Below are 20,477 nucleotides of genomic sequence, written 5' to 3' on the forward strand. Positions count from 1 at the left end.
GATTGGATGTTCTTAGTCAGGTCAAATTATTTTTCAAATCTTTAATTTTAACAAATAATATCGTTTTAATAAAAATAAATGACCCAAGCTCTTTTCCAATCCGTCTTCGAACTAGGTCTAACATCCGGATTAGTAAGATTTCAGATTCAATATTTTTTACCAAAAAAGAAAGAAAATATGCATGTCATGGTACATTGATTAGTAATTTCGTAATTATATTCATAACCACTTCACCTATAAATTGTTCCTGAAAACTAGTAGTTGTAAACTTGGTTCCTCAATTGGGATTTTAATCTTCTGTTCTTTTTCTGCCCTTGTCCAAACTTTGATGAGTTACCGGTGTTCATCTCATCTACAAAGTGACAAGACTTTAAACAAGGCATATGACAGCAGCAGCAGCTAGCACATAAGATAAAGACAGCACTGACAAGACTTTAAAACTGTTAATCAAATCAACTGGTTAACAAAATCCAACGTTTGGAAGAATCCCTTTAGTCCAACCTGTCGATCAAACCAACCAGTTTTCTTTCCTTTTCAGATTCCAAGGACCAACCAATCGAGGCCTCTACAGATATCTTTTTGGATAATCTACATTCTCTGCCAGTAGTTTATGCTTTATAGGTCAGTGTTCCAAAACTAGTTTTTGTTGTGTTTGCATTTGTGCTGGTATAATACTACACACTGCTGAAGAAACTGAGGTGAGAGGTAGTGAGCCATTTACAAATGGGAATGTTGAGTGAAGGTCTCACACAGGTATTGATACCTGCGGCTGCTCTGGTTGGGATCGCTTTTGCTTTGCTTCAGTGGTATTTAGTGTCAAAGGTGAATGTTTCTGGTGATTTTAGTAATGGTTATAGTGGTAAGTTAATTGAAGAGGAAGAAGATGGTATTGATAGCCTTGAGGTTTCTATCAAGTGTGCCGAAATCCAGAATGCAATTTCTGTTGGTAATCTCTCTATCTCTGCTTGTGATTCTTGATTTCATGGACTTTAACTTGATTATATTATAGACCAAAGATATTCTTCTGGATGGTTTTTTTTTCTTGATAAAATATTTTATTTATTTTAGGATGTTGAGTTCCATCATCTCTCATGCTAAAAAAGAAAGAATATTATGAATAAAAAAAAATGGAATGTTTTTGTCTGTTATGCTTTCTGGGTTTGATTTTGCTGGTGCTTCATAATGTATGTTTGCATGTGTCTGATTCTGATTCTGTCTTCTCTGGTTATTCTTTGGCTAGTTAGCAACAACTTCTCTGTCCACTGTAGGCCAATAACGTTGATGATCATCTGGATAATGAGCTCCTTGGCTAAATATATGGCAAAAATAAGCCTTTTGTCAATTTGGGATAGGCAAATTGGAAAGTTGAAAGTTTATCTTTGTTGACTCTTTGGATTGCCCTTCAAGTTCTGTGTTTTCTTGTTTTAAAGGCATATGCCAACTTATTGATTCTCTGAGTGCTGACACTTGAATTATAACTGGAAAGAGTATTAGCCAATCATCAGCATGCAGGTAGTGTCCTTTGATCCATCCTTTGATGGCTTTTCAGAGCTTCTGGTGAAGTATATAAATGTTGCATTGATGAGGAAACCATTTTGAGAATTGTGATGTTTATTTGACCTGATTTGTTGTCAGGGGCAACCTCGTTCCTGTTTACTCAGTACAAGTACCTCAGTGTCTTCATGGGAGTTTTTGCTGCCATCATATTCTTCTTCCTTGGTTCAGTTAAGGGATTCAGCACCAAGAGTGAACCTTGCACATACAGCCAAGGGAAACTTTGCAAACCAGCTCTTGCCAACGCTGCCTTTAGCACACTTGCTTTCTTGCTTGGTGCTCTTACTTCTGTCCTCTCAGGCTTCTTAGGGATGAAGATCGCAACCTATGCCAACGCCAGGACAACTCTAGAAGCAAGGAAGGGTGTAGGAAAGGCCTTTATTACAGCTTTTCGCTCAGGGGCAGTGATGGGTTTTCTTCTTGCTGCAAATGGCCTTTTGGTGCTCTATATCTCCATCATCTTATTCAAGATCTACTATGGAGATGACTGGGAAGGACTTTATGAGTCCATTACCGGTTATGGCCTTGGAGGTTCATCAATGGCACTCTTTGGAAGAGTTGGAGGAGGTATATATACAAAAGCAGCTGATGTTGGGGCTGACCTTGTCGGAAAAGTTGAACGGAATATCCCTGAAGACGATCCAAGAAATCCAGCTGTAATTTCCTTGACCTTCTATAAAACTCCTTGAATGATTATCATGATTAAAAGTTCACCCTCTGTGCCATTAACATTGATTGGTTGCAATGGTTGACGGTTTTATTACAGGTTATTGCTGATAATGTGGGTGACAACGTAGGAGACATTGCTGGGATGGGGTCTGACCTATTTGGATCTTATGCTGAAGCCTCCTGTGCAGCACTTTTTGTTGCTTCAATATCATCCATTGGTATTAGCCATGACTACACAGCCATGTCCTATCCGCTGATTATAAGCTCAGTTGGAATTGTGGTTTGCCTGATAACTACACTTTTTGCAACTGATCTCTCTGAGATCAGGGATGTAAGTCAAATTGAGCCGTCATTGAAAAGGCAACTCGTTGTCTCAACGATTCTGATGACTGTTGGGATTGCCATGGTCAGCTTTTTCGCTTTGCCATCAGAATTCACTCTCTTCAATTTCGGAACCGAGAAGGCTGTCAAGAACTGGTATGCTACCCACCAAAAGTCTATTGCTTTTTCCCTGGAATATTTTGTAGGTTCCTTTTTGTTGATTGAATTACATATTACTGCAGGCACCTTTTCTTCTGTGTCACCATTGGCTTGTGGGCTGGACTTGTGATTGGATATACAACAGAGTATTACACTAGCAATGCCTATAGGTTGGTTATCATCTTCAAGAATCTCATTATCTAGCAAGTAGCTCTTCTTTTAGACTTGCGAATTGCTGCGTATAGCTGTTAGAATCACGGCTTTCAGGAAATACAAAACCTTTTATAATTCATTGCCAGTGTCAGAAAATAGTATAATGATCGAGAGTATGTGACCCTGGGATTGGCTTATAAAGTGTTTCTTCTGTTAAAAAATATCCACCCGAGTGTTTCTATATTTTTCAAGGTCTTGCCTTGAATGCTTTCGATTTATGTGCATGTTGGATTCTGCAGTCCCGTGCAGGATGTAGCAGATTCCTGCAGGACAGGTGCTGCGACGAATGTGATTTTCGGGTTGGCTTTGGGATACAAATCTGTCATCGTTCCAATATTTGCCATTGCCATTGCTATATATGTTAGCTTTAGCCTGGCCGCCATGTATGGAATTGCTGTGGCTGCTTTGGGAATGCTCAGTACCATCGCCACTGGTCTTGCAATTGATGCTTATGGGCCCATAAGTGATAATGCTGGTGGTATTGCAGAAATGGCTGGTATGAGTCATAAGATTCGTGAAAGAACGGATGCTCTAGATGCTGCTGGCAACACCACTGCTGCAATCGGCAAGGTAGGGCTACTAATCTGTTCTTTAACTGCCAAAATGCCAGTGACTCTTTGAGTTGTTTTCCATGTTAGATCTCATGGGCTTGTGTCGTTTCCACAAGGACTCCTGCCACCACTTGATGATCTCAAGTCGCACTAAACCCTTGTAACGTTTTGCTGCTTCATGCCCCAGGGTTTTGCTATTGGATCAGCTGCTCTTGTTTCCCTTGCTTTGTTTGGTGCCTTTGTCAGCAGGGCTGGCATCAATACCGTCGACGTTTTAACCCCCAAGGTCTTCGTTGGGTTGATCGTTGGGGCTATGCTTCCATACTGGTTCTCCGCCATGACAATGAAGAGTGTGGGAAGTGCAGCACTCAAAATGGTCGAAGAGGTTCGTCGACAGTTCAATACTATTCCAGGGCTTATGGAAGGTAGAGCCAAACCAGACTACGCAAACTGTGTCAAGATTTCAACTGATGCCTCTCTCAGGGAGATGATCCCACCTGGTGCGTTGGTTATGCTGACACCACTTATCACCGGAACCTTATTCGGGGTTGAAACTCTTGCTGGTGTTCTTGCTGGTTCACTTGTTTCTGGTGTTCAGGTGTGTTCTCATTGTTCATCTCCCCTAACAGAGCTATGTTACTATAGAACCATAGAAAACTTTGCTGGTGCTCAGAGTTAACCAAAGTGTCTTTCTGTTCTCCTCTTACCAGGTTGCCATTTCGGCCTCTAACACCGGAGGGGCATGGGATAATGCCAAGAAATACATAGAGGTAACAATTTTTGTTCGAGCCCGTTTGGGCTGCGTTTCTACCTATGTTTTGCAAAATTCTAAAAAGCAATCGCTACCACACTGCCTAACACTCTAGTTAGTCTGCGAGATTTCTTAGCTATGTTGTGTCTGATCCCGGATTGCAATGTGGTTTAGGCTGGTGCATCGGAGCATGCAAAATCGTTGGGTCCAAAGGGTTCAGATGCACACAAAGCTGCTGTCATTGGCGACACCATTGGAGATCCCCTCAAGGACACTTCAGGCCCGTCACTTAACATCCTGATAAAGCTGATGGCAGTTGAGTCACTGGTTTTTGCTCCATTCTTCGCCGCTCATGGAGGTTTGCTCTTCAAATTTCTCTAATCGAGACCCTCAAGCTGTCAGGATTGTTCAGGTACATACGTTGATCGCTGGTGAAGCAGCATCGTCACCTAATTGAGCTCTCCTTGTCTGGTGATGGAGCAAAAATATACATAAGGCTTCGATACCGCAATTGAGACCACTTCACAATAATTGAACAAGTTTCTAGTGCACCTTAATTTCTTGTTTCATGTGTAGAATTGTCTTCACCCTATGAACAATGTGCCCATGAAGAGTCAAGCATGACTTTTCCTTAAATAATTTCATGCTTCCTTGAAATAATAAAAAAATAATTTTTATTTTTACTCGCGCATGACATCAAAATAAAATCATAGTTACAGAACCTAATTTAAAATTTGTTTCTGTGGGACCAGGTTAATCGATTGTTAATAAGTTAATTCAATATTTTATCAAAAAAACATATATATTTTAAAATAAAATTCGATAAAACCAAGCAAGAAAACTACATTATTGGACTGAAGCAACAGGCTCATCCTACAAGAGACAGGCAGGGGAGGTTGCTGTGAAATTTAAAATGTGGAACATGGAAAACTTCATAAGCAACTTTGAGCATGGAGTGGCTTCCAATCTAAGCATGCAAGGCAGGAAATAAAATAAAGTGCCAGAGCCCACCGCCAGCCTGGATAAGTTCAATGGCCTCCCAAAGTTATCTTACATGGTGGATTTTTTATTGCCTTTTTTATGTACTTTCTTAAAGGAATATCCCAAGGGCACCATAGCTTTTGTAATTTGCATGGATTTGGCACTTGGTACCTAATTTTTGGTGTGCATACATGAAATTAAAGTAATTTTTTGTTATTTTTTTAATTAATGAGATAAAAAGGATGTAAACAACGAGACAGAATGCATATATATTCATGAATTTTTTATTTTAAAGATATAGAGACTGGCATGATAAAAAAATAAAAAAAATAGAATGACTTTGCTTCATGTATATTTTATTTTGAAAGTATAAATTTTTATTTTAAAATTATTTAATAAGCATGTTTATTTTGTATTATTATTTTCTAACCAAATATGTTTATTTCTATGTTATCTGCGCGAACCTCTCCAAGTGACATTCAGTAATTAATCTCCAAATCAAACCTGCTCAACATTAAAAAAAACCCTTCTCAATCGGCCCCACTTAATCCCATCCCACCAACCACCACCTGCCACTTCCTTACCTCTAACAAAAAAGAAAATCCCAAAATCCCACAACAAATTTGATGCTATTTACCAATCTCTCACTTCCACGTCACTCCAATGACACTCCAAATCCTACACGTCAACTTCCTATTCGTCCACATAACCACGCGAAAATTCACGAAAACGCTCCTCTATAAAATCCCTCCAAGGATCACTCTCCCAGTGTAACCTGCTCCATTTTCAAATAAGATGGCAAACCCTAAAATCCTCCCTCTGATTCTCTTCTCTCTCTTCGCGATCGCATCTGCTAAAGTCTTCTTCGAAGAACGATTCGAAGGTATAACTATACGAAACGGCATATATCTACCTATTCGTGTATTAGCTAATAAACTTGTGATTTGATCTAGATCGTTGAATTTGCCTCACATTTTGATTTGATTCGATCGGTCTTTTTTTTCGTGTTTCATTTCGGTATTTATTGGCATTTATATAAACGTATAGATGTACGTATTTGTATGCGTATTAATTTAGGAGTAGTGGTTTTAGTGTAGTTAGTGATCTAGATTGGTTTCGATTTGACTGGTAAAGGATCGGTGATTGTGTTTGATGTGTGGATCTGTTTGTTTTGGAGTGGTGACTTGGTTAATTATAGAGTAATTGAGGTTAAAACTGGAATAATTTTGTTTAGATCCGGTACTGTTCTATGGTTCTGTATAGTGGTTGATGATGATTGTGGTGGTTTTATGGATTTTATTGCTGTAATTAGAGCTGCATTTCATATGAAATTTGGAAGGGAGAAGGAAAGTGATTTCGTAAACAAGTATACGGTGTTATAGTTTTTGAACCTTGATATGATGAAAGCAATTGTTGCAATTATTACTGATTTCGTTATCTAAAGTTTTGAAGAAATGTGGAATTGTCAAACTCTTGTAATCGGCAAAAGATAATTGGCATGTTTCCTGGGTTCATTTCTAATTTTGCATTGGCATTGTATGATTAAAGTTATGTTTGATGATAGCTAATCTGGTTTTTGTGGTTTTGCGTGAAATTGAAGATGGATGGGAGAATAGATGGGTTGTATCTGATTGGAAGAAAGATGAGAACACTGCTGGGGTGTGGAACTACACTTCTGGAAAATGGAATGGAGACCCCAATGACAAAGGTATTTCGTCGATGTTTCCAGTGGAATGTTTGACGGTTGAACTCTTGGTGTTTTGAAGTATGTTGAGTTGGCTGGTTGGCTTTATCTTTTTGACATCTTGATGCAGGTATCCAAACAAGTGAAGACTATAGGTTCTATGCTATTTCAGCTGAGTTCCCTAAATTCAGCAACAAGGATCAGACACTAGTCTTCCAATTCTCCGTCAAGCATGAGCAAAAGCTTGACTGTGGTGGTGGGTACATGAAGTTGCTCAGTGGTGAAGTTGACCAGAAGAAATTTGGTGGTGACACCCCATACAGGTTACTGCTTTTCCCACTGTAATCCTACGGTATTGTTGTGTTAGTCTGAATTGCTGATTTGGCATTTAATGGTTTGTTGTAGTATCATGTTTGGACCAGATATATGTGGATACAGCACCAAGAAAGTCCATGCCATTCTTAACTACAATGAAGCAAACCACTTGATCAAGAAGGAAGTTCCTTGTGAGACTGACCAGCTCTCTCATGTCTACACATTGATCATCCGTCCTGATGCTACATACAGTATCCTTATTGACAATGTGGAGAAGCAAACTGGCAGTTTGTACTCTGACTGGGATCTTCTCCCATCGAAGACAATCAAGGATCCTGAGGCCAAGAAAGTAAGTACCTAGCACCCAAATTGCTATATTGTTTAGTTAGTTTGCCTCTTTAGGTTTTGATGACAGTTAGCTAGTTGGCCTTTTGGTTTTGATGACAATGTAACCTCTTCACTGGATGGCAGCCAGAAGATTGGGATGACAAGGAGTATATTCCTGATCCCGAGGACAAGAAGCCAGAGGTAACAGATTAAATTATTTTTGAACTTCGGAGGGTGTTTGGAAATGTATAATTGATGTGACCATCTGTGGTTTATGTATTATTTATTTATTTTTGCAGGGTTATGATGACATTCCTAAAGAACTTCCAGATCCTGAAGCCAAAAAGGTAGTTACCAAAGTTCCTGCTTTTCTAATCAGTGTGTTATGAATCTTTGATTTCTGAGAAATAATTTTCTAATTGAAGTGGTTTGCAATTGTAGCCCGAGGACTGGGATGATGAGGAAGATGGTGAGTGGACTGCCCCAACCATTCCTAACCCTGAGTACAAGGGCCCATGGAAGCCAAAGGTTTGTGCCTCTGTGTTTAGTTGAAAGCTTTTGATGTTGCCTTTTGCTTTAGGGGCCATATATATTTATAACTCTGCTATTGTTGCAGAAAATTAAGAACCCCAACTACCAGGGCAAATGGAAGGCACCAATTATTGACAACCCAGGTTTGCTTTTGCCTCATATTGGATTCGTTTTATATGCTCCTAAATTTCCAGTTAAATGGTACTTGATTAAATGTGAATGTTTCTCAGATTTCAAGGATGATCCAGAACTCTATGTTTACCCTGACTTGAGATATGTTGGCATTGAGTTGTGGCAGGTATTTATCTCACCATATGTATTGTCAAATTCTGATCAATCCACTCAGTGACAAACAACTTTGTTTTATGCCAGGTGAAATCTGGAACCATGTTTGACAATGTCTTGGTCTCTGATGACCCTGAGTACGCAAAGCAGATGGCTGAAGAAACGTGGGGAAAGCAGAAAGATGTATGTGGCTTTTCTCATTGAAATTAAATCATCCAAAGTGGAGCCTTTTGATGACATTATTGAATTTTGCAGGCTGAGAAGGCAGCATTCGAGGAGGCAGAGAAGAAAAGAGACGAGGAGGTACCTTCTTGGTCTTGTGTTGCATGAAAAATTATGGATGTTCTGTAATTTACGGGAGATGTATATTGGTTTGCTGTGCAGATTCAGATCTTTTTTCTTAAATGAAACCATTCTAGATGTGATGTGAGAAAGGACTGATTTTATTTATTTATTTATTTTCATGCTGTATCATGCTCTTGTATGTTAAAACTCTTAAAGTAATGTCTTATGGGGGTGCTTGTTAGTGTTGTTAAGTGGGCCGAGTGCTTTTTTGCAGTAGAAAGCTGTTGGAGGACGTTTGCCATTCCATATTACTGCATTAATTCTGTTTCTGGAATTGTACAACTCTTTCCTAATGTTTGCGTTTTGATCATTTCAGGAATCCAAGGAAGATCCAGCTGACTCTGATGTAAGCATACAAACTTCTTGCAAAAACATTTGATATTTACTTGTGTTTCTGGCACTAATTGCACGATCCTGTTTTTTTCAGGCTGAGGAGGAGGATGAGGCCGGTGATGCTGAAGGAGAGGATTCCGATGCCGAGACCAAAGCAGACACGGCTGAGGATGAAGATGAAGGACATGTAGGTTTTCTTTCCCCCGAAATGATGTGAAATCAACATTGTGTAATTGGCTGTCCGCTGATCAGTATTCCATGTTTCATATTTGTTTGCAGGATGAGTTGTGATGAGGAAGCTCTCTTGCGAGCAAAGTCAGTCTAGAGATAAAGCTTGGCACCAAGTGCTCGTAATTTTTTTCCTCATAATTCGTAGTTGTAGGAGTCCGTTCGTTTAGGGAGGGAGGGCCAAAACGGGTTGAGAACCGCGTGGCTGATTGTTTTTTAAGTATCCGGGCCTTGAGAAGGAATGGGAACTGTGCTTTTATTATCACATTCATAAAAATAGTTTGAACGTTCTTCAAATCCCCCCCCCCCTGCTGAAGTTCATTGCGTTTTGTTCATTTGATTTAGTTTTCTTAAAGCCTAACCTGGCTCGGTGTGTAACAAGGGAGTTGAGTGAGACAGGCCTCTATTAAAATCACTTGGTGGATTAGACCTCCAATGAATGATTTTGTACGAATAGCTCAATGCCCACTGGTTGTGTTGATGATGCATGCTCAAATCATCAGCGAGGACTGTAGCAACCAAACCTCTTGTGTTTAGACCGTATGGAATATTTCTTGGCGGGGTGTAGAATACTAGCTTTAGCGCAATGTTTATCACGTCATTGGTCTTTAATTAAATAATAATAATTCAAATTATTAAATTCAAATTTAATGATGTAATAAGCGTGGTTATTTTTCGATGCTGGTTTTGCATCAATACTCGGAAGTTTTATGGTAATTCAGCATGTAACCACTAAACAATTAAAGCACAATGGATTAATATCAGAGAGAGCGAGTGAGAGAATTTAAAAAATGTTTTTTGATAGAAAAAGAGTTTTTATTGTTTTTTGGTGGGATTTGGTTTTCTTTTTTCCCATTTATTTTTTGGTCTCTATTAACTACCATTAACATGTATTTTAGTGATTAATGTGGTGATGAAATTTTTAAAAAATATTTTTTATTTAAAAATATATTAAAATAATTTATTTTTAGATTTTTTTATTTTTTATATCAACATATTAAAATTATTATAAATAATTCTAAAAAAAACAATACTATTTAAAGGAAAACGCATTGCAGAAATTACTTTCAAAGCATCCCATCTTTTTTCCAGAGCTCATCTTTTGCAAAATAATGAATACGAAATGGAGTGGTAGTAGTGATTAAAAGAAGAAAAAACAGGAAAGAAACTAGAAAAGTTGGAAGCTGCTGGTGCTAAAGAATGAAGGCGGCAAGGTCTCAGTCATTAACAATCGAGAGGACAACCTCCAGCATCTTTCTCTCTTCCAAGGGTTTGGTTAGGTGGAAATCCATTCCAGCATCAAAGACTTTACTTGTTTGCTCTGGCATCGCATGGGCAGTTAATGCTATGATTGGTATATGAACGCCACTATATTGCTCTTCCTCCATTCGTATCAACCTTGTTGCCTCAAATCCATTCATTACTGGCATCTATATTTTCATCCCCCCCCCCAAAAAAAAAAAAAAAAAAAAAAAACCCGGCAGTGAAATGAGTTTTGAATTATTGCAAATGATAATTGTATTTGTGGGATAGAAGTTGATGAATTCATACCTCACAATCCATGAAAATGATATCATAAGGGAGAGAGATTGAATCCCCATCCTTCTTCTGATCACTTAATGATTTGCTGACTTCATCGAAGGCCTCTTTTCCATTTGTGCAGACTTCAACGCTTGCTCCAAGTTTTTTCAGAACAGAACTGGTTAATCTCTGCAGCAACATGGAATCTTCAACAACCAGGACATTCTTTCCATTCAAGGGTTTGGAACCAGCTTCTACGGTGGGTTTATTCGCCGTTATCGGTCTGAGTGAGCTGCTCTGAGGCGCAGCAAGGTCTAGCTCAATGATCTCCGAGCAAGTCAAGTCATTCGAAAGATTAGAATCTGCACAATCCTGGACTTCTTGAACAGCTGTCCTCCTTGTGGACTTTGAGAAGTTGCAATGAGATGCACCCTTGCGTTCCGGAAGCAATGATAGGACTTGATTTAAACATGAACCATGAAGTGGTTTATGGAACACATAATCGCCTTCTGCGGTTACCCTATCCTTCACCTCGTCGCTTGAATGTCCCATGATTGGATCATCCAACCAAACAACCTTGCACAAAGACTTTCCAATGTCTTTCCGAAGGTTAGCCAGGATGTTTTGGAAGTTAGGGTAACTAGTAGCTTCGTTGACATCGATCACGAGCAGTATGATGCTTGATGAACTTTTGGAGTTGGTCTTTTTGTAGTGCGGTGTAATGTGATCACCTTCATCCTTGATGTTTAGAGATCCATCGAGTGATCCACGATCGGAGTTGGTGGATGCAGACTTGCTCAAGTAGTCATCAAAAGTGTTTTCTGGTTTTCCTGAGATGAAATAAGAAAGGTCTAGCTTGCGCTTAACCTTCTCAAGCTCTAGCTGTAAATTCATCACCTGCTTAATTATTGTCACCTTAATGTTCAAGCGCTCAATGTACTTCTTCAAGACCTTTCTTCGTTCTTCACCAGGAATGAAGATTATGACATGGGACCCTTCTGGTTTTGGTGACATGAATGTAAAGTGTTGATGAAATGCACTCGAGCGGCGATCTTCTTCTGGTTCGGCTGATTTGGGCTCAACAGAGGAAAGAAAAACATTGAACTTGAAGCAGGTGCCTCTTTCTCCAAGCTCTTTCTCAACAATTCTTAACTCTCCTTTCATCACACGTACCTGGAGCACATGTTTAATATAATCAGAAGAATGAAGGAAGCTAAAACAAGTTCTGAAGTAATAATTATCTTTTTCTTACCAAAGATTGGACAATGCCAAGTCCCAAACCAGTTCCTTCCTGTCCTGTAGCTGTTTCCTTAACTTGAACATAGTCTTCAAAGAGGGATTTTTGCTTATCTTTAGGTATTCCTTTGCCTGTATCATCCACCTCAAATTCAAACTCCACTTCGTTGGGATTTTCTTCAACGGTATTGAGAGCATCAAGATCATTGAAGCTATCTTGGTTCTTGTAGCAAAACCGAGATAGAAACTTCATCACAGTTGTACGATTAGAAGCAATGATCTCTTTTCTAAAGTTTTTCTTCTTAACCACAGCACGAATCGAGACATTACCTTCTGACGTAAACTTTATTGCATTATTCACCAAGTTGCACAATATCTGTTTAAGTTTTAATCGATCGCCTCTCACTTTAGCAGATTTGAGTGTAGAGCCATCACAGGGATCTAGCACAATGTCTATGCCTTTGTTCATTCCCAAAGGATAGAACATATCAACTACCTCCTCAAGGAGTTCGGCCAAGTTGAAATCTTCTATTTCAAGTGATGTTTTCCCTGCTTCAATCTTACTCATGTCCAGAATTGAGTTCAATATGCCTGAGACAACATTTTTCAAACAAAAAGTTCAGAAATTTATGATGAAGTTGGACTCCAAAGGTAAAGATTGAAAGAAGATATTGCTAACTAACCAAGAAGGTCCTTTGTATGATTTTCTAACTGTACTAATTGTGCCGCTAACTTGGATTCTGGATTAGCCTCTTCCTGGCAAAAATGTATTGAAGCTCTTACAGCTGCCAGAGAGTTGCGGACATCATGATTTGCACCCGCAAAGGCCTTGGTTTTGTTCATGCTCTTGCGCTCCGCTTGTTGAGTTGCTTCTGTCTGTTTTATGAGGGAAGCGCATAGAAACATCTCGCGATTTGTGGCTCTTGCAGTCAAGAATAGGTAGGCGCAGAGGGAGATAACAATGAAAATAAACACGAGGGCTAGAAGCAGGAGTGATAGCATGCTGTTTCTGTGGATGAGGTGCACTAGACCATTTCTGGGATAAGCCAATACATAAACCTGAAAAGAAAATTTTTGAGTAAGAATTGGACTGGATATGGAGTCTGACAGTTCATTGTTTTCAGCTCTGTGCAGATGTATGCATGAAGAGAAGCGCCAGTACGGGAAATTCTGAAGAAAAATTTCTGATCTGAAACATGGTGATCGACTTTCAGGTCAGCTTCAAAATGCATACTAGCATCCTAAGGAAATTTATATATCTAGCACAACATACTACAGATTCTGTTCTTAAGGGACTTGACATACCGATTTAAGTCCAGCTATATCAAGAGTGGAGCAGTAAAACATGTACTTGATTCCCACTATCTTCTTATGAAGAGGTCTTAATCTGCCATCCTCGGGATCACATGAGATATTATAGTGACCTAAAGGGTCACCATTTCGCTTCATTGTTTGCACCATAACCGTGTCGTTGTGTATCTCTATTTGACTGTTTGGAAGCTTTGTTTGCACAACAACCTGTCCATTTGCAGTTCCCAAGTGAAAAAACCCTCCATGAAAATCCAGCGCCGCAAAATGATTAATGACCACTTCTACTGGAAACCCAAGGGATACAACACCCCTTCCATCAACGGCTGCCGCGTTAAGGAATAAGCTATCTTGAGCATTGTTCCACCCAGTATCCATTGAAGAATGCCCACTTGTGCTATTCAAGGCCTTCTGAAACCAGCTTGAATTTACAGTAACCTTAGGGTCAGAGGCAACTGCATCTCCATATAACTTCCCGGTGTCACGATTTACGGGTTGAGTAAACCACTTCGAGGAAAATGAAGTGTTGGAATAGACTGAAAATGTTTGGTCCTCGGCATTGTAGAAGGAGAATAATAGACCATCAAGTCCAATGTATGAAACTTGTGATAATTCTGGAATCGTCGAGAGTGCTAGGAACAAAGTTGGTGCAACCTGAAAACAAAAACACTACCCATCAGTCACCGAGGGGTTGGGTGCCGGATCAAGAAAACACCCCTTGCCATTCCTATTCTGCTTAGCTACTCATAGAAATCACATTCCGATGGTTTTGGTCACATTAACCTTAGCTTGAATGGCAACAAATGAAAGCTGAGTTCCATTCAAAGATGAGCTTAAAGCTCTTGCTAAATTTGAAGCTGATGAGTTCAGGCAGTGCAGCAGTCCTGCGGTCATGTGAATCTCTGAAAACGATTTGTTACGAACTCCTTCAGACTCAGACATTACGCGGTTTTTGGATTGCTTAATCATCACACACAATTCTGAGAACATGAAACTTGAAAGAACCTGATATGTTAAACAGGAGTGTAAGTTCTGCTACAAACTTTAAAAGTGGCAAACCATTGAAAAGGAAGAACAACAAAACAAAACGGTGTGAGCTTGAGGAGGGAATTACTAGAATGATGAGAAAATAAGAAGGCCTAACAATTGCCTTCAGCGATCGAAACCTCTCCGAGTTGAACTTCATTTTTGCAGCTAAATATCTGTGCTCTGATACCTACATTTCAAAGCAACATAGGAAAATTGCACGGGGAATAAAACAAATAAAACATTATAGTATTAATTCACTGTATCATCAGAATGATGCCATGGCTAAGCTCTGTCCTTAGTGACATCTACAAGGTTTGAAACTGAGAAGTAAAGCTCGCCTTTCAAGCTTGATTTCTTAACAAGAGATCAGAAGATGAGACGTAGTTCTCTTAACTATAGAAAGGACTGAAAAAGCACCAAGTCACAGATGAACAAGTGTCATTTGAAGGTATTGAAAATTGAATGATCACCTGACTTGTAGTGTTGATCAATCAAGAAAGGTCAACTATGGCAGAGTATTTCATCTTGACACAAGAGAAAGAGTGTTCATGCATATGATTTTTGTTGCTGTTACAGTCAAAGAGAAAGACTAGGAGAATCAAAACTATCTTAGTAAACGTAAGGGAGTTTGTTATTTAAGATAAATGATAGTTTTTAATTTACATAGATTTATTAGCTGTTTTTTTCTCAAATCAAAAAAAAAAAAAAACAATATATATATATAATATAGTAGTTTTGCAATGAATTCTTGTAAGTATAAAAATACATGTCTTCTCAAAAATCATTTTTATTTGATTTTGAAATATTGAATAAAAAGTTGCTCAATCAAGAGCTAAAAAGTTCCCACGTCTGGAGACATGCAGGAGAAAAAGGATCAGAATTCATGAAAGAAGGGAAAGAATGTCCTGGCTCTGTTCCTTCAACAGTGGCGCAAGGGAATTGCTAGCTTCTCCCATTTCCATTCTGTAGGAACCTCTTATGTATTTGGCTACAATCAACGTGACTGAAGATAAAGCCACATCAGAATTCAGATTCTGGACTCCTTTCACAGGGGACGACGTGGCATTCAACGAAGATAAAATTAGTCTTCTCAGGCCTTAAAGTTGTATTTTTAGAGAAATCTAAAAAAAAAATCTCTTGTATTTTTAATAAATTTAAATAATAGTTTTGATCTCCATTTGAATTTTTAGTCTTGATCTTCGTAAAACGGTTTCTCCATAAACTTCTGGAATAAATTTTCTACAAGAGGAATGCTATTTTTTAGTGTTACTTTGGCCATTAGGACTCTCCATCAGTCTCCTTTTAAGAGCACTTTGAATACACCGAGGAAGCATGCTAAATCTTTCCATGGAAGATCATCAGCGGGATTCTCTCAGGCCATTGGGTTCATGCTAGAACAAAGGGCATTTTCTATTCTATCTTCTTCCAGAACTCCATCATAACCTTCCACTACTCAAAATGGCAACTCTTTCAAGTCTCAAACACAAGATCTGAACCACGCAAAGTAAAGCATATACCAACAAGATGTTGAGCTATCAGAATCATTGCAAGAAGAGGTGTGTCCAAGTGATGCAAAATCCCTTACATTTTTCAACCAGTCTCACTCAGAAACAAAGGCTTGCTCAGCCAACTAAAGGAGAAGAGACGATGAATGGAGTCCTTGGAATTATGTACAAATACAAAGGTTACACATCCTTAACAGGATACATAGGAAAGGACACACAGAGATGTTCAAAAGCACACATTAACAAGAAACTCTCTCTATTTATATATATTTTTTACTCATTTGCTTCCAGAATTTGATTTGGGCCTCTTCACGATCAGAACAGGACACTTCACATTCTGTGCACAGTGGTTGCTCACGCTTCCAAGAAATGCCCTAAAGTCAAAAAACAATTACCAGTAAGTAGATTATAGATGCAGAACACTGTAAGGGAACCTAAATTCAAATTAAACCAGGAAGCTTAAATGTGAAGTTTCTTGTTGTAAATAAATAATTAATATATTTGCTTTCATGGATTTAATAAAATCCAAGTAAAGAATCTGTTCTCAGAAATTAAAAAATATCCAAGATAAGAATCCAAGAGAGTGATCATTGTTAAAAACACAGGCACTGACATGATTAAAGGAAATTGAGAGGGACCAACCAACCTCTTGATAAGACCATAGCCATGGCTGCCCATGACCAGCATGTCAACATGCAATTTCTCTGCTGCCTGGCAAATGACATCCCTTGGATCACCATGATCAATTATTGTCTCCACCTTGACCTAGACATCATCAAATCCATCAAGACAATAAATCAAACAAAACAAAGCAACCAACTGCAGCACCTAGACCTTAGAAAAGAGTAAATATACAGCCCTTGATGTATTAAACTCCACTAACTGGAAATATGTTGAAACTCACATCTTGAACCTGTTCTCTACACATCCTTTTGGCCTTCTCTATAACACAATCAGCTATATCATTGCTATACTTCTGCATAGTTGCCATGATATCAGAAGAAAGCAAATACCCTGAGAATCAAACACACATAAAAAAAGAGTTTTAAATGAATCACAGGGAAATTAATATTGAAGGGTTGTGAGATGTCTCTTGAGTTTGTAGTCCTACCTGTGCCATCAAGAGCAGAGTAGACAACTCTAGGAGGTTTTACATAAAGAAGAATTAGTGTATCTTTGGAAGGATTGTTAGAAACCAGGACATTCTTGAGAGACCATGAAAGAGCATGCATGCTCTCTTCACTCTCGTCAACAGCTACCAGGATCTTGCGTTCTTTTGCTGCTCCCATTTCATCAGCCATTGATTGACAGGGGGGGGCAAGTAGTTTGATGGAGGGTTAAGAACCAAGGAGAGGCAAAGATATAGAGAAAGTTTGTGAAGGCTAAGCTTTGTTGCTTGTTTGTGCTGGGAGAAAGAGAAGGAAAGTGTTTTTATTATAGAGGAAGATGTCGTCAACTTGGAGTAGGGTGTGGTTCAAAACCGTTGGCTGTCTCCGGGTTTTCGAGGACAGTCGATTGTTTTGTGGGTTTTGGATATGGAAGAATATATATATATATATATATATATATATTAATCTTTTTTTCATAGTTTCCAAATTTGGATCAGTCTGTACGCGTGTGGAGACGAAGTTGTTTCTTAAGAGCATTCTAGCTGAACTGTCATCTTCTTATTTTTCTTCAAATCTTTTTTTTTATTTTAGGATTGTTTTAATATATTAATATTAAAAAAAATTAAAAAAAATAAAAATTATATATTATTTTATTATATTTTCAAATAAAAAAAATTTAAAATATAATTTCTACCATGTTGGCAGACAGTGTTATTGGATAGATGCATCTGTCCTGTGACGTGTCTCTAACATGAGACATACTTATCATACTCATACCTGGCACGTGGTCTGATCTATCCTTGATATTGGAATCGACATGTTAATTATAGAATATGTTATAAAATACTTCGTTTTCAGTAATTTTTTTTAAATAAATAGGGTTATTTTGAATAAAAATAATTTTAAAAAAAAATCTTTGAATTGACTGATTAATTTTTACTTATTCAGGTTAAACTTGCTTAACCAGTTATAAGCTAGCTCATTAAGCCATTCAATAATAATAATAATAATTATTATTATTATTATTATTATTATTGTAAACACTATCATTATATTTGTTATTATTACTGCTGTTATAATTATTATCACCACTATCATAAACTAATATTACTATTATTTTTATTTTTATCATAATTATTATTATTATTATTATTGTTATAACCATGATTATTATTATTATTATTATTATTATTATTATTATTATTATTATTGTTATTGTTATGACCATGATTATTATTATTATTGTTATTGTTATTGTCATAATTATTTTATTATTATAGTTGTTGTTATTGTTATTATTATTATTATTATATGACCATTAATAACATTAATATTATTTCTGGATATCAAGAAACATTCAAAGGCTTAAGTTTTTCTCACTCAATAATAAATAAATAATTTAATTTTTGCAATCCACGTACAGAGCTACAGTAAAATTTTCAACCCTTTTAGCTTTTCTTTTAATGGTAATGACTACATATCTAAGGTCAATTTCGTCTTTTCCTCTTTATGATTAGTTCATAGTGCTAAAGTGGTAAAGTCAGAAATGTTGTCCGGTTACTTACTTTGAATTTTTTATATATAAGATTCTCTATCATAGTTAAACAAGGAAAAAGACAAGATATGTCCAGTGCCCATTTGTTTATTATAAAATATTTTTTATAATAAACAAGGAAAACTAATCAAAACAATCTCACATCGTTATGTACATTAAATAATGAATTTAAATCTTTTCGTATTTTTTTTTTTAAAAAAAAAAATGTTATTGTTATTGGTTAGTTTAGAGGTAACTTAGTTGACTACGGTTGGGCTAATTTTTTATATTATAAATTTTCATACGTTAAGTTGATATTATAAATTTTTATAGATTTAGTTTAATTAGAACTACGATTTAGAGTTGATAAATTAGCCCAAGACATCTTATAAGATGCAATGAATATTTGGACTCATTACAACTGAATCAGTCTAGCAAGAGTTTTTAATAAAATATATAAGAGACATTTGAATGATCATTTTTATATTAAAAGACTAGTGTTAAAGAAATCAAATCAAATCATGTAAACTTTTTAAATCAACAATTCAAGAAATACTGTATATAAAAACATAGTAAAACTTAATTTTAAGCAAATCTAACATTAAATAATAAATTATCACTATTATTATTATAGTTATTATTATTTTTATTGTTGTTATTATTGTCATCACTATTGGCATTATCATTATAGCTATCGTTATTAATACTATTATTAATAAATAGTATTGATAATAATAATAATAATGTTGTTATTATTATTATTAGTAGTATTATTATTATTATTGTAAGTATATTATTATTATCTTTGTTATCATTATTGTTATAACTATAATTATTATATATTGTTATTGGTATTGTCATTGTCTTAATTATTTAACTATTATTGTTATTGTTATATTACCATTAATAACATTAATATTATTTCTGGATATCAAGAACCTTCAAAGGCTTAAGTTCTTCTCACTCAATAATAAATAAATAAATAATTAATTTTTTCAATCCACGTACAGAGCTACAGTAAAATTTTCACCGCTTTTAGCTTTTCTTTAAATGGTATTAATTACATATCTAAGGTCAATTTCGTTTTTTCTTCTTTATGATTAGTTCATAGTGCTAAAGCGGTAAAGTCAGAAATGATGTCCGGTTACTTTGAATTTTTTTATACTAAGATTCTCCATCATGGTTAAACAAGGAAAAAGACAAGATCTGTCTAGTATCCATTTGTTTATTTGAAAAATTTTTTTCTAATAAACAAGGAAAATTAATCAAAACAATCTCACATCTTTATATACATTAAATAATGATTTTAAATATTTTCATGTTTTTTTTAAAAAAAATGTTATTGTGATTAGTTAGTTTAGTGGTAATTATTTTCGGTTTGATTTGATTTTTTTTTTTAAATAACCAAACTGAATTTTTTTGTTTAAAAAAAAACTAAAACCGAACCAAAACGGATTCAAATCAATCAATTTTGATTTGTTTTTTTAGAATAAAAATCAGTTTAAATTGATTTGCTTCGATTTTTATAGTTTGATTCGGTTTTTTCTAGTTTTTTTTTCAATTTGAATTTAGTTATATTTTTTCGGTTTCAGGCTTATAAAATCAAAATCGAACCGGTCAGTTTTTTTTAAAATTCTAATAAGTTTAATTAATTATTTTTCACAGTTTGATTTTTTTCACGGGTTTTTTGCTCTCTTTTAGGCTAGTTTTCCATATCATAAGGGATGGATAATAAAAAAGACAAAAATATTTTTGATTAAAAATATAAAATAATTTTTTCTATGAAATATTTTTTTCAATGAATTTTTATGTTTTTAAAATAAAAAACAAAATATTAACTTATATTTCACTCCAATCATCAACTTTAATTAATGCTCTAGACTAGAAAAGAAAAAAAATATAAATATTTTTTAAGTTATTATTTTGTAAACCCAATTGTATTTATCTGAATTTTAGGATTTGAATTTCAAGAATTAGAAAGACCATCA

General features: G+C 36.2%; 4 protein-coding genes across 4 annotated transcripts; 2 read left to right on the forward strand and 2 right to left on the reverse strand.

Moving 5' to 3' along the window:
• Nucleotides 1-321: 321 nt before the first annotated feature.
• Nucleotides 322-4,901, forward strand: LOC118060942 (pyrophosphate-energized vacuolar membrane proton pump 1). Its single transcript, XM_035074263.2, has 8 exons — nt 322-946; nt 1,636-2,210; nt 2,321-2,700; nt 2,787-2,873; nt 3,156-3,486; nt 3,655-4,065; nt 4,178-4,237; nt 4,393-4,901. Exons 1-8 carry the CDS (start codon nt 724-726, stop codon nt 4,597-4,599), a joined length of 2,274 nt encoding a protein of 757 aa, XP_034930154.1. The 5' UTR covers nt 322-723; the 3' UTR covers nt 4,600-4,901.
• A 1,021-nt stretch (nt 4,902-5,922) lies between these two features.
• Nucleotides 5,923-9,582, forward strand: LOC118060943 (calreticulin). The gene is made up of 14 exons (XM_035074264.2): nt 5,923-6,082; nt 6,800-6,907; nt 7,014-7,206; nt 7,289-7,547; nt 7,670-7,726; nt 7,825-7,872; nt 7,967-8,053; nt 8,142-8,199; nt 8,287-8,354; nt 8,429-8,524; nt 8,597-8,644; nt 9,003-9,032; nt 9,114-9,206; nt 9,299-9,582. The coding sequence occupies exons 1-14, from the start codon at nt 5,995-5,997 to the stop codon at nt 9,308-9,310; spliced, it is 1,245 nt and encodes a 414-aa protein (XP_034930155.1). The 5' UTR covers nt 5,923-5,994; the 3' UTR covers nt 9,311-9,582.
• A 780-nt stretch (nt 9,583-10,362) lies between these two features.
• Nucleotides 10,363-15,040, reverse strand: LOC118060944 (histidine kinase CKI1). The gene is made up of 7 exons (XM_035074265.2): nt 14,427-15,040; nt 14,096-14,317; nt 13,310-13,966; nt 12,688-13,063; nt 12,021-12,595; nt 10,799-11,941; nt 10,363-10,677 (listed from the first exon to the last, which is right to left on the reverse strand). The coding sequence occupies exons 1-7, from the start codon at nt 14,496-14,498 to the stop codon at nt 10,465-10,467; spliced, it is 3,258 nt and encodes a 1,085-aa protein (XP_034930156.1). The 5' UTR covers nt 14,499-15,040; the 3' UTR covers nt 10,363-10,464.
• A 944-nt stretch (nt 15,041-15,984) lies between these two features.
• LOC118060945 (universal stress protein PHOS32) lies at nt 15,985-17,360 on the reverse strand. The gene is made up of 4 exons (XM_035074266.2): nt 16,958-17,360; nt 16,751-16,860; nt 16,493-16,611; nt 15,985-16,220 (listed from the first exon to the last, which is right to left on the reverse strand). The coding sequence occupies exons 1-4, from the start codon at nt 17,145-17,147 to the stop codon at nt 16,124-16,126; spliced, it is 516 nt and encodes a 171-aa protein (XP_034930157.1). The 5' UTR covers nt 17,148-17,360; the 3' UTR covers nt 15,985-16,123.
• Nucleotides 17,361-20,477: the final 3,117 nt, after the last annotated feature.

Source organism: Populus alba, chromosome 13 (assembly GCF_005239225.2).
Source record: "Populus alba chromosome 13, ASM523922v2, whole genome shotgun sequence".
Lineage (NCBI taxonomy): Eukaryota > Viridiplantae > Streptophyta > Magnoliopsida > Malpighiales > Salicaceae > Populus > Populus alba.

What these genes read in the sequence shown, in the direction of transcription:
- LOC118060942 (XM_035074263.2), top strand. Translation starts at nt 724, where the DNA reads ATGGGAATGTTGAGTGAAGGTCTCACACAGGTATTGATACCTGCGGCT. An exon ending in CACTTGTTTCTGGTGTTCAG is followed by an intron (nt 4,066 to 4,177) that starts GTGTGTTCTCAT and finishes TCCTCTTACCAG; the next exon opens with GTTGCCATTTCGGCCTCTAA. An exon ending in ATGCCAAGAAATACATAGAG is followed by an intron (nt 4,238 to 4,392) that starts GTAACAATTTTT and finishes AATGTGGTTTAG; the next exon opens with GCTGGTGCATCGGAGCATGC.
- LOC118060943 (XM_035074264.2), top strand. Translation starts at nt 5,995, where the DNA reads ATGGCAAACCCTAAAATCCTCCCTCTGATTCTCTTCTCTCTCTTCGCG. An exon ending in GGTGGTGACACCCCATACAG is followed by an intron (nt 7,207 to 7,288) that starts GTTACTGCTTTT and finishes GGTTTGTTGTAG; the next exon opens with TATCATGTTTGGACCAGATA. An exon ending in ACCAATTATTGACAACCCAG is followed by an intron (nt 8,200 to 8,286) that starts GTTTGCTTTTGC and finishes AATGTTTCTCAG; the next exon opens with ATTTCAAGGATGATCCAGAA.
- LOC118060944 (XM_035074265.2), bottom strand. Translation starts at nt 14,498, where the DNA reads ATGAAGTTCAACTCGGAGAGGTTTCGATCGCTGAAGGCAATTGTTAGG. An exon ending in CTTATTTTCTCATCATTCTA is followed by an intron (nt 14,318 to 14,426) that starts GTAATTCCCTCC and finishes TTAACATATCAG; the next exon opens with GTTCTTTCAAGTTTCATGTT. An exon ending in TTGGCATTGTCCAATCTTTG is followed by an intron (nt 11,942 to 12,020) that starts GTAAGAAAAAGA and finishes CATGTGCTCCAG; the next exon opens with GTACGTGTGATGAAAGGAGA.
- LOC118060945 (XM_035074266.2), bottom strand. Translation starts at nt 17,147, where the DNA reads ATGGCTGATGAAATGGGAGCAGCAAAAGAACGCAAGATCCTGGTAGCT. An exon ending in CTCTGCTCTTGATGGCACAG is followed by an intron (nt 16,861 to 16,957) that starts GTAGGACTACAA and finishes TTTGATTCTCAG; the next exon opens with GGTATTTGCTTTCTTCTGAT. An exon ending in GTAGAGAACAGGTTCAAGAT is followed by an intron (nt 16,612 to 16,750) that starts GTGAGTTTCAAC and finishes GATGATGTCTAG; the next exon opens with GTCAAGGTGGAGACAATAAT.